The following is a 13,697-nucleotide window of genomic DNA, read 5'->3' as shown; positions in this document are numbered from 1 at the left end:
ATAATGTCAGCCTGGCCTGGGAATTACATTTTGAGAACCACTTTCCAGATTCTTGTTACTTATGAGCCTTGCTGTTGTTGTAACACACCAGATCAGCATTACCTTAGCAGTGTTAGAAAAGAGAAGCACTGTGCTTCTCAATTTTTAATCCCCCAAGGGTCTTATTCAATGCAATTTGAATTCAGTAGGTCTTGGGTGGGGTCTAAGATTCTGTTTCTTTAACAGGCTGCCAAAGATACTAAAGCTATTTTTTATTGGAGTACACTTGGAACAGCAAGGTTCTAAACTTTCTTGCTTAAATATTTCTCCCCATATTTATGTTAAAATTATCACTTTCCTTTCTTCTTGCCACCCTATAGCAAGTACTCTAACCTCTGTCAACCTCTACAAGATACTTTAGAAAACTTTATTCTGCTCTCCACAAACCAAATGGCCCTTCTCTGTCACATGAAGCACCAAGCTTGCACAGAATTCTGTTTGTTGCCAATGTTTACCACTTCCATCACCTGGGTGGAAGTAGGATTATTTGTGTTCAAATGTATTTATTCTGTGGAACTTTTATTATTTTCATATGTCAAACATTTTTCAGGGCATCTTTACTCTTTTTTTATGTTTGTCCCTTAATATGTCTATCTCGTACTTAACAAAACATCCTACTCATCGTAATAAAATTCTTAGCAACTAACACAAGGTTTTTCAATATACATTTATGTCATTTTATAGAGTTAAATGTTCCTTTACTGGTTTCGTATTCACAACTATCACGATTTTTATTCTTATCCTCTTTGTTTAAAGCATTTCTTAAGTTGACAAACAAGTTCCAGTTCTTTCCACAAAGAAGTTCTCTCAGGGTCTGCAGCCTTCCTCAGCTCTGGAATTTATAAAAGGTTTTGAGGATCCCTCTGCGTATCTCCTTTGTCTTCACACTGTAGATGATGGGGTTGAGCATGGGGGGTACAAATAGGTAGATATTGGACATCATGACGTGAACAACAGGTGGGGCACTTTTCCAGAAGCGATGGATCATGGAGACAGCAACTATGGGCACGTAGAAAGCCAGCACTGCACAAATGTGTGACATGCAGGTGTTGAGTGCCTTGAGCCGCTGTTCCCAGGATGCGATGGCCAGCACAGCTTTCAGAATCAACGCATAGGACAGCAGGATGAAAGTTGAGTCTACGCCATAGGTGAAAATGACCACAAAGAGCCCATAGATGTTGTTAATATGGATGTCTCCACAGGCCACTTTCATGAGATCTGGATGGAGGCAGTACGAGTGATGCAAAACATTGCCCTTGCAGAAGGGAAGTCGTTTCACCAGAAAGGGAAAAGGCAAGAGAGTAGTAAAGCTCTTGGCAAGGATGCCCAAGCCCATAGCCACGATGCGGCCATTGGTGAGCACAGTGGCATAGCGTAGTGGGTCACAAATGGCCACAAAACGATCAAAGCTCATGGCCAGCAGTATGCCTGATTCCATGAAAGAGAAAGTGTGGATGAAGAACATCTGAACCAAGCAGGCATCAAAGCCAACATGGCGGTAGTTGAAGCAGAAGGTAGCAATCACAGTTGGCAGCGTTGAGAAGGAGACTCCCAGATCATTTAGCGAGAGCATAGAGAGGAAGTAATACATGGGCTGGTGCAGAGCAGGCTCCCAAACCACTAGAGCGAGGATGCTGAGGTTTCCTACGATGGAGATCAGGTACAGGATGCAGAAAACCAGGGCAACCCAGGTTTGGCCTGCCTGCATCCCCGGAATGTCTGTCAGCTGGAGTGTGTCTGGCTGGAATGGGGAGCCATTGAGGCTCAACATGGCAGGCAGGTGGGAGACTACAAGGGGATATTTGAGGGGTTCTTCACTTTCTTTCAGACATACCGTCTCCTATACAAAAGGTCAGAGATTGAGAATGTTTATTTCTCTGTTCCTACCTCCGCTGTGAGATCTTTAAGGGTAGCAACTGGGTTTTACTCATGTCTGTACCACCAGTGCCCAATACCCTGTCTAGACCACAGTAGAAATTCTGCAAAGGTGAGATGATCACGTGAGTGCCCATCTCATAGCAAAGCCATAAGGTAGGAAACAAGATGAAAAAAAATCCCTTAATTCTCACCTTAAACTGTAGTACCCCTTCCCTTCTTCATCTCACCTCAGAAGCCACATTTGGGGAGTTTGGGGAGAAATAGAGGTTAACATAAACAGAGAAAAGGAAATACTGCTCAAAACTTTGGAAACCCTTTGGTTGATGGTGTAGATGAAACTTCTACAGCTGTAGAATTACAATTTTAATAATCTTTACTCCGATTTAACCTTAGCCAAAACACTATACCACCTCTGAAAAATCTTAAGCTCTGTTTTTGTTAACATTCTGACCACATTCCTCTAACTTCCAACCCTCTTACCTTCTTGTGCCCATGGACTTGCTCTCAGAGTCTCAATAATTCTTCCATTTTTTTTCTCATCTATTTATTTGTCTTTTAGCACTTTGTTCCTCACTTTTTTTCCTAACCTACTCTCTCACTAGAGCTGGTATCTTCATCTCTTCCTTGCCTCTCTTTCACATTCACACAGCAAAGCCAAACTTTAATGAATTCTATAATCAAACTGGGGTTGCAGCTGGATAAAACCAAAGAAGTAAGTGTTTTGTTGGGGGGAAAATCTGATTATTTATCACTGCTTAAATTTTAAACTTATTTATTGTGTTAGCCAAACAGTTCATGGGTTTTTGTTCATAAAATAAAAGACATATTTTTCATTTTCATTAATAACTACTGATTTGGCTATTTTTAGTATATCAGCTATCTCCTGCGTAGTATAATGTTGACTGTTCTCAATTAATGTCTCAATTTGATCACTATTGACTTTAACTGGTCTACCCAACCATGGAGGATCATTCATTGAGAAATCTCCATCATTAAACTTTGCAAACCACTTTTGACACATTTAATGATCATTCACAGCACTTTCTCCATACATGCACAAATAAATATGTTTTTTTGCATTTTAGTTGTGTTTTTATCTTTCTTGAAATAATAATACATAATATGCTGAAAATGTCACTTATTTTCTCCTATTTTCAATATTAAAATGGCTACACAAAATTCACCAATTTTGATGTTTTTTTTCAAATGCACACTGATATGACAGCTGTCACAATGTAACCTAAAAAAAAATTGTTTCAAATGAAGTTAAAGACAACTAAGTGCTAGTAAAGCCATCTTACAAAAAAAAAACAAATGAACATTTTGGCCAATCCAATACATCTTTATCCATTCTTAGCCCCTGGGTCCTGAGAAGCAGATGTCTCTCTTTCTCGAAGGCCAGGCCCTCCACCTTCAGGATTCTTGCCTTCCTCTCCTAAGACCTCTTCCATTAGTCCATTGTATTGCATCTTCAGCCTCTCCCTTTCTGCCTCTTTCCCTTCAGGAAATAAGCATGTGCAAGACCATCCTGTTATAAAAGCATAACCTTCCCTCTTTAGCTGCTATTCTATTACCTTCCCTCAGTTCTTAGTCAAGCTTCTTGAAACACTGTCTCTCTAGATGCAAAGGAAAGGAAGCTTGTTTGTGTTTCCATTTCTCCAATTTTATTCTGATATCCTCCAAGTCAGGGATTCAACCTTCTTTACCTCACCTTCTATAACTGCTCAATTTACTCTAGTGTAGTTTCCACATTCCATCTTCCCAACTGAAACTAATTTCTCTATGGTCACCACTGACCTCTTTGTTGTTAAACCTAACAATAAACATTCTCAATCTTCATCCATCTGGCCTCCCTACCAGAGTTAATTCTGTTGGTAACATCTTTTTAGAACTGCCTCCTTCCTTTGGAGGCACCATTTCTCCCCATTTTTCTTCTACTTTGACATTTTATTCTCTCCTTTCTTTAATAAATCCTGTTTCTCTTCAGCATCAGATTAACTCAAAGAAAAGTAATCTATACTTAGAATGATGCAAACTGAGAAACCCCATCATAAAGGACTTTTTCTCAGCCTTTATCCAAAATAACTCTGTGACTGTATTACCATGATACCAGGTATCTCATAACTAAAGTCTTTTCTGGAATTTAGGCATAATGGCTCTCTTAATCCTTTGACTTTTTCTGGAATTTTCATTATCTTCTTAGCTCTTTTAGTAAATACAGTGAAAGTAGATGGTTAAAACATCTTGGATAATGCCCAGATAGCCAACATAATCCTCAAAGTATATGAGGTATAAGAAGTAATTTATCTATTATTTTGGTTTCTCTCCCTTCCAATTGAGAATTAAAAAAAAAAAAAAAAAAACAACTCATCGGTCTGTAGGATTTCTTTTCTGTACTCGCCCTCTAAACTTCTCTCTTCCCGCCAAGCCAAGTTTTAGGTCAGTGTGCCAAGAAGTCTTCTTACATCCACCCTATCCGCATCTACATTTTTTAAATCATCATCACTCTAGGATTATCTTTAAGTTCGGAAGAAATGGAAAGACACTTAGAGCACCAACGGACACCACTGACTATTCTACAAGATAAATTGACCCCAGTATCCTTAACTCCTGATGTGCAAATTTAGGTATTCCAGAAGGTCATATTTCATCCATGCTCCAGGTTTTTCTCAATAAGGAAAGCAACTTTGGAAATTTCTGTTCCCAAAATAACATGCTTTGCCACCACCAAACAACCATTTTTTCATTGTTTTGACTGTAAAGGTGTCAGTTAAGGCTTCCTAAATATGATTAATGTAGGAAGAAATGTCAAGACAATGGAGGCAGACACAATCAATGCCCTTCTTTTGCACAGCATGCACATGAGCATGCAGACACACATGGTCACACAAAGGTACTAGCAAATATACATTTCATACTTTTAAACACAATTACACTCTCAGCTATTCACAGGTACTTTCTCATATCAGACAGAAACTATTGCACACTCCCTTGGTCACACATAACACTAGCACAACCATAGAATTTAAGAAGACCCATAGTTGCTCATTGCTATTATGCACTATGTTTCAGATATCCCCCATTTTTATATCAACTGAACACATACTTGTAAACATGTACATGTGCATTCGCACGCACACTCTGCCAAAAATGCATCGATATTAACAGACCCACAGAAATATTCCACCAAATACATTACCATGACCTACTCAGTACTGAAAATCCAGTTGAGCTTGAAGATCACATTGCTGAGTGACTTCAGTTCATTTTGTTCTCTGCTTTTTTCCTCCAGCTGCACACCCAAGACTTAGATATAGGAGACAATAATTCAAATTGCAGGGAGAAAAAATATGAAATACCCTTAAGACAAAAATTTAGATTTAATGAAATCAGCCTCTTTATCTAAGGTTACATGGTTATGATTTGGTATTAGAATTTTGATTTTGATGGGTACCTGGCATCAGGGTCTATGATCACGGGCTTTGGAAGGGAACAAATTTGCTCATGTTTGGAAGGGAAATATGAGGGTCAGAGTCAGTCTAGGGTTGCAATAAGAGTGTTCAAGTACAGGATAACTTTTAGGTAAGAGGCCCAGGTGGGCACTTTGAGGGAAGGGCACTCACTGGGCGGCAGAAGTTCTTTTCTCTGTAGCTGGATGTACTGGTCTGTGGGTTCAGCTCACAGAATGGCATCAGTTCACTTGCCTAAGACTCATATATTTATGAGTACCCCAGAGACCCTAGGCTTGTTTGTCATTGGAGGAGGAGAGTGGAAACAGTGGAGAGTGTGGGATCAATGAGTAGTGCTTGGTCAGAGGAGAATTGATCCTAGGAGAATCCTTTCTTGGCATTAATCCCTAATGTCATCATTTATGTCCATTACTACGTTAATCCTCTCTTGATCAGGAAATGTAAACACATTTATGCACACAAACATACCTAGTAATCAACATTCTGACAACCCCACAGATACTCCTTTAGACATATTCAACTATTTATTTGCTAACATTCACATTGACTCAAATCCATATAAACAGATAGATGCAAGTACACTCATGCAACTGCCTAATAGCCTAGTTACTAATCACACATCTTGACACATCAACCACATACCATAATCTTTGTATACTTACATTGATGACAGAGGTCAATTCAGATTGCAGACATAATTTTATATATAGACAGTTAAATAAAGAAATTTATCCAGATACTGAATAAACAATCAGATATGTTTCAAATATACTCCCATGATTACATATCCAAAAGTATATATTTCAAACACATGCTCATATTCTCATGAACAGATCTACAAAAATATGGAACATTATGAATCCCCACATTTCCTCACAGAGTCATATATATAATTTAAATTTATTGAATTGTTTTTTTTGTAAAAATGCATGTTAACATCCATATAATATGCTTCTTATGCAAGAATTCTTTCTACTCCACCACTGAATGGGACCTAAAAATTACAAACTTAGTTCAGTTCAACTAAGACCAAACAAACAAAAAAATATATAGAAGGAAAACACATTTTTGAGCATGACTGCTTCAGGCATTCCTCTCAGCATTGATATTACAAAGAGCAATAAAGACCCAGCCCCTATTCCTGAAAAGAAGATAAGTATTAAAAAACTGATCCAATCAACAGTTCAGACACTCTAGAGGCAAATATGCCTCCACATGCTACCTAGAAATATGACATAAACTTATTTCACAACAAAATTAATGCTTTTGTCAGAACTTACCTAATGTACACATAAAGTCTGTGCATTATATGTTTGAAAGAAAATAATTATATAAATGATTAAACTTTATTTATATGAATACTGAAATATTTAAAGGGATGTGTTTTGATGTTTCAACTTTGTTTTTTATTAATTTATTTTTATTGTATTTTTATTACTGTTTATCCCCTTTATGCCCTCTTTTACCTCCACCTACCCACCTCCCTCTGCAATCATCACACTGTTGTCCATGTCCACGAGTCCTTTTTTGCTTGATCCCTCCACCCCTAAACCCCACCCTAGAGCTGTCAGCCTGCTCTCTGAATCTGTCTCCATTTTGCTTGTTAGTTCAGTTTGTTCATTAGATTCCACATATGAGTGAAATCATATGGTATTTGTCTTCCTCTGAATGGTTTATTTCACTTAGTATAATGCTCTTCAGGTCCATCCATGCTGTTGCAAAGGGTAAAATTTTCTTATTTTTCACAGCTGAATGGTATTTGATTGTGTAAATGTCCCATTATTGTTTAATCCACTCATATACTGGTGGACATTTGGGCTGCTTCCAAATCTTGGCTATTGTAAATAACACTGTAATGAATTTAGGGGTTCTTATATTCTTTCAAATTAGTGTTTCAGATTTCTTTGTATAAATTCCCTGAAGCAGAATCACTGGGTCATGAGGGAATTACATTTTTAATTTTTTTAATGTAAAATCCGTACTAATTTCCACAATGGCTGCATCAATCTGTGTCTCCACCAAAGGATATGAAGAAAGGGCAACTTAACTTTGAAATACATTGATAAGATAAGTGGACTGATGAATGAATAGAAGGATGGACACATGGGTAGATATATCATAAAGATACCATAATAAAAATTAATATGTCAGTGGTGGGTATAATGGTGTTTACTGTAAATTCTCTCAAGTTTTCTGTGTGCTTAAATTTTTCATGATAAGCCCTGGCTGCTGTGGCTCAGTGGATTGAGCGTTGGCCTGCGAACCAAGTGTCACTGGTTCAATTCCCAGTCAGGACACATGACTAGGTTGTACGTCAGGTCCCCAGTTGGGGGCGCGTGAGAGGCAACCACACAGTGATGATTCTCTCCCTCTCTTCCTCCTTTCCCCTCTCTCTAAAAATAAATAAATAAATAAAAATTTTAAAAAAAGAGAAGGGTTCTTGAGCTCATTCGCTGGCTCTCTAAATTTTTCATGATAAAATGTTGGGATATTTTTAAATTTATTACTAAAGTATAGCTGACATACAATATTACATTAGTTTCAGGTGTACAATATAATCATTCAACGTTTATATACCTTATAATGTGATCACCACACTAAATCTAGTAAAATTTTGTGAATTAAAAAAAAAAAACAGATGAAGCAGGATGTAGACCATTCTTCTGTAAGCACAAACAATGTTCAAAACTGCAGTGAAATTCAACCAAATGCAAATAATCTCAAGGCCTAGTTTAAACCAACCCCGAGCATCTTTTGTATAAACAGTATTAGTACATGTTATGGGATGAATTTTATGTATTTAGCATAATTGATATCTTTTCATATGGTTAAAACAAGAATCAAATTTCTCAGCTGCATTGTGTTTTGTCCCAAAGTTAACTGCTTATGATCAAGAAAAAGGCACTCATTTCCATACCTGTGCCTCATTCTAGGGCCAGCCATCTGTTTCTTCCCTGGACCATTCACTCTCCACTGGAGGCTACAGAACCATGCACAGCCAACTGTAATAGAGACTGATCAATGCTTTCATGGCAGAAGTAAACACCGTTATTAAGAGAGTTATCAATTTTACCTGAGTGGATAAGGTTTCAGAATAAAGGTAGATTTCCAGGTCAAGACACAACAAAGAAAGAAAACTATAGGCCAATATTGCTGATGAACATAGAGGCTAAAATCCTCAACAAAATATTGGCAAACTGGATCCAGCAACACATTAAAAAGACCATACACCAAGATCAAGTGGGATTCATCCCAGGGATGCAAAGATGATTTAATATTTGCAAATCAATAAGATTCTACCTCACACTCGTCAGAATGGTCGTCATCAACCAATCAACAAACAACAAGTGCTGGCGAGGATGTGGAGAAATGGGAACCCTACTGCACAGTTGGTGAGAATGCAGACTGGTGCAGCCACTGTGGAAAACACTATGGAATTTCCTTAAAAAACTAAAAATGGAACTTCCTTTTGATCCAGCAATTCCATTACTAGAATTATACCCAACGAATTATGAAACTCCAATTCAAAAGAACCTATGCACCCCTATGTTCATAGCAGCTCTATTTACAAAAGCCAAGTGCTGGAAACACCTTAGTGCCCATCTGTAGATGAGTGGGTCAAAAAACTGTGGTACATTTACACAATATAATACTATGCAGCAGAAAGAAAGAAGGAACTCCTACTGTTTGTAACAACATGGATGGGTCTGGAGAGAATATGCTTAGTGAAATAAGCCAGGCAACAGAAGACAAATACCATATGATAGCACCTAATACAGGAAACTAATGAACAGCACAAACAAATGAGCAAAACTGAACCAGAGGCATGTAAACAAGGAGCAGAATAACAGAGACCAGGGGGTAGGGCAGAAAGGGGGTAATAAGGGGAAGGGTCTACTCAAGGAACTAGTATAAATGACCCATGGACATGGACAACAGGGTGGGGATTGACTGTGGGAGAAGGTGTGGGTGGTGTTGGGAGGAGCAATGGGAGAGGAAGTGGGACAACTGTAATAGAAAAACAATAAATAATTTTTTAAAGAAAGAATAAAGGTAGGTTTTGATTGTGTGCCCATCTTGAAATAGTTCTCAGAAAAATATGGCTATATGACTGTGAGAAAGATTAGTTCATACAACAGGATTTCCACTCCTCAGAAAATTTCAATTACTCTCATCTTTCACAGACCACATTGAGATACACTTTACATGGTGCTGACTATTCAAAGTCCATGGGAAATTACACGTTTTACAATGTTAGTGATACATGAAGACTGAGGTGAATGAATGAATTATGCTTCTATTCTGCACCAAGGATAGGCCTGATTAAGATCCACTCCTACTCTGCTGCAGCTCTTCTACATATCACAGGAGTCAAAATGTTACTTAATGAATATCCCAAACTCCACCCTCGCTGTTGGGAAGCATTGGCAGACAGAGGGTATGCCCCACTCTCTACTCTCCCACCTAAAGCAGAGTTTCTGGCATGGTTTGCATCTCATCCAAGCCTACAGCTTCTGCTAGTTGAGATCACCTTGGCTCAGCTCCAGGAACACCACCTTTGACTCTCAAGCCTAGAGGCAGTGGTAGTTTTCTGTTGTTGCAAATCTCCAAGCTCTATTAGCATTTGCTGGTCAGTTTCTCAGTTCTTTAGAAACCTGTGTAAACAATTCTCAGAATTGAGTTCATTGTTTCATTGTATTGATTATTATGCTATTTTCTAGTCTCAATCCCAACTTTTATAGTATTATTTGTGACCCTGGGGCTGGGCCTCTGCAAATTGTATTTCTCTTTTGCCAAAGAACTCCCAAGATCTGCAGATGGGGGTGGAGATGGGGGAGGGGAGGCTCTAGGAAGTTGGGGCAAGAAGGAAGACTTGCTTTACGTTGCTGTCAGTATTACCCCAGCAAAACTTCACCCAAGCACCAGTGGTTAACCCAGTGACATTAGTGGGTTCCATATTGCAACTTTTTAACACTCCTAGAAACAGTCTTGCCAAGACCTTTTAAAGTCCTTGGAACAAAAGAGAGAAGTACTCAGTTCCTCTCATTTCAGAGGCATAAGGCTCAGGCATTCAGGGTCTCTTGAATGTTATAAACTCTGTAATGGGGAAATGTCAAAGACCCAGGGAGTCACAAAAAAATTCAAAAGGTTAAGATGAATCACGTAACTGGAAAAGCTCATAATGAATCTTATAGTTGTAGGGTTTACCAGGAAGAGTTTTTGTCTTAATTTATTTTTTTTTCAGTTACAGTTTACATGCAATATTATTTTGTATTACTTTAAGATGTACAATTTAGGGGTTAGACAATCATATAGTTTACAAAGTGTTCTCATTATTTTAAGTACACATCTGGCACCTTATAAAATTATTACAGTATTATTAAATATATTCCCTATGCTGTGCTGTATATCCCTCCCCCCTTACCAATGACCGTTTTGTAATTTCCTATTTGGACTTCTTAATCCCTTCACCTTTTCACCCAGTCCCCCAAGCACCTTCCCCTCTGGCAATCATCACTGTTTTCTGTATCTATGAGTCTGTTTCTGTTGTGTTCATTTGTTTGTTCCATCCTTTAGAGTCTACATAGATGTGAAATCATAAGAAAGAGTTTTAAATGTCAGAATTCCCCACAGGGGAAATGATGTGAACAAAACCCCAGAAGCACAAAGTCATAAAATAGAGTATTTGTTTGAGAATCTGCAAGAGGTTCAGGAAGACATGAACACATATTGTGATTAAAGAGAGATCATTAGAAAAAAGTAAGAAAGTGTCTCACACACATTCAATTGCTGCAAGTCTTGCAGAGTTTGAGAAGTGAGAACAGACAAATCCTAACTTGCCTAGTTGCAGCTCAGAGGGGGCAAAAAAAAGGCTTTTTGAATGGAGAAATTCCAACCTGCTAGGGGTTTGAGGTGTACTTGTACATGAAACACAATTTAAAAATGGCTTTTTAAAATCACAAACTGGCTAATACATGAAAGACAATGAATACCATAGCCTTAATAAACAGCCATTAAGAAATTTTGAATTCGTTTTCAAAGAATCAGTTAGCTACTTTTAAACTCCTTAAAATGTAGTGATGCTCAACCAGGAGTGTTTTTGTCCCTCAGGGGACATTTGGCAATGCCCGGAGGCATTTCTGGTTGTCATAACTGGGGTGGAGCATCTACTGGGTAAAGATCAGGGTGTTACTAAATATCCTATAACGCACAAGACAACACAACAGAACAAAAAATTATTTAGCCCAAAATGTTAATAGTGCCAAGAGGGAGAAATACTGCCTTTATTAATGTACAATTGAGTTATGAATTAGAGAATTTTTTAATTTTTTTTCAATTTTTTAAAAATTAATTAATTAATTTTTTAACAAGGTTACTTTATTTTATTTTATTTTTATTTTATTTATCTGTTTTTAGAGAAAGCAGAAAGGAGAAAGAGAGGGAGAGAAACATCAATGTGCAGTTGCCTCTCATACACCCACAACTGGGGACCTGGTGTGCAACCTAGTCATATTCCCTGACTGGGAATCAGACCAGTGACACTTGGTTCGCAGGCCAACGCTCAATCCACGGAGCCACAGCAGCCAGGGCTTGAATTAGAGAATTAAAAAAAAAGATTTCTAAAGGGATCTTTTGGAACAAGCTAAGTCTCCCATCCCACTCTGCACACTCTAGAGAAAAGGAAGAGTGGCACACCTCACTCTGCCTTGAGTGATAAAAGAGAAACCTCAAGGATTCTACTCAGGCAATATATGACCCTGAAGTCTGGAGAGAGAGAGGAACAACAGACTGGTTCCATACTTATGCCTGGGAATCTAAATAGAAAGATAAAAGTTACCTTGCTGTTCTTTTTTTTATTATTATTATTTTTCTATTACAGTTTTCCTATTTTTCCCCCATTGCTCTCCCCTGTCCTGCCCATGCACACCATCTCCCACAGTCAATCCTCACTCTGTTGTCCATGTCCATGGGTCATTCATACTAGTTCCCGGACCAGACCATTCCCCTTCTTGCTATCCTTATAGCAGGATTGAATAGGGAACTTGTTGCTATTTTGGGTAGGGCATTAGTTGCAGTGGAGGAAGGCTGACCATTTTCTGGATGGGTTACATGCTAAAAAGAGATAGTATGATATTGTCTTATGGCCTGTCATGAAGAATGTATTTTTCTACAAGGGGGATCTGGGTTGCAGATAAAGTCATAAGCAACCATATAGAGAATGGTTTTTTTTTTTTTTTAAGTTTACATCAAGTGAAAATGAAATAAAAGATGGGGAGTGTTAGGTCTAGTGAGAGTGAGAGGAGAAATGACAGGAGAACAGGCCATGAGTCTAAAAGATTTATTTGGCCAGCTGCACAATCGGGCTGAGACAAGGAAGGCAGGAAGACAGGAAGGCAGGAAGGTGTCAGCAACGATCAAAGAAAGGCAGGGATTTTTAAAGGGATAAGGCAGAAGGGAATTGAAGGGACTCTCTATTGATGGCTTTGGGAGACTTAGCCCTCTGAACGGAGAGGCTCACTAAAACAGAAAAGTTACTGAGTTCTTGCCAGTAGGCTACAATATCTTTGAAGGACACAGGCCTTCACTGGTGTCAGCAGTTACTGCAGGGGCAGCACATTTATTGGGGGTTAGGCAGTCCCTGACACCAGCAGTTACCGTGGGGGCTTTGCTAAAACCAGACCTGGATTCCCAGAACTCAGGCCTTATGCCTAAGAGGGAGAAAGGGGAGAAGTTTCTTCAAATGATCAGTGAAAGAACTCAGCTCTAAACATTTAACATACCCAGTAAATACCATAGCAGATAACTGAAGCACTGATGAGTTATGAAGCTTCCACTTCTTCTCTCTCCTCCCTGCAGAAGTCAGAAACCGTGGTTAGCAAGTGAGGGATGGGAGAAAGGGAAAGGCTATATTCTGGACACAGGAATATAACCTCACTTATAACTTGAGGCTGGGTATTCTAATTACTTATCAGAGGATGTTTTATTTCCTGAATGTGACCAGAAGTCTCAGAAAACTGAGTTTTCAAACAGGGGTACAGAAATAATTAGTCCTAGTCAATATATTTAAAGGCAAAAGAAAAGTAAAAATAGTTATTTTCTGATTATATCTTATTTGTGGGCTTGATCAAAATATTACATAACTCTGGGATCTCTCAGAAGCTGATGAGCCTTTCTCGTTGTAGTGCCTGTCCATTCATTACCAGATGGTGTCCTTGCATTGGGTATCGAAATGGTCTTGCAAATTGCTGAATTGTTCGTCAGCTAAAAGAACACATGCTTTATTCGCATAAGTCATTAGGAACCTCAAGA

General features: G+C 38.5%; 1 protein-coding gene across 1 annotated transcript; it reads right to left on the bottom strand.

The window, feature by feature from the left end:
- Positions 1-865: 865 nt before the first annotated feature.
- Positions 866-1,810, bottom strand: LOC150018318 (olfactory receptor 51I1). The gene has a single exon (XM_090267711.1). It carries the CDS (start codon positions 1,808-1,810, stop codon positions 866-868), a length of 945 nt encoding a protein of 314 aa, XP_090123837.1.
- Between the last annotated feature and the right edge of the window lie 11,887 nt (positions 1,811-13,697).

The sequence above is a fragment of the Furipterus horrens genome, unplaced genomic scaffold, assembly GCF_987537825.1.
Source record: "Furipterus horrens unplaced genomic scaffold, mFurHor1.1.pri manual_scaffold_2, whole genome shotgun sequence".
Classification (NCBI taxonomy): domain Eukaryota; kingdom Metazoa; phylum Chordata; class Mammalia; order Chiroptera; family Furipteridae; genus Furipterus; species Furipterus horrens.
This window is presented reverse-complemented; position numbering and strand designations above follow the sequence as displayed.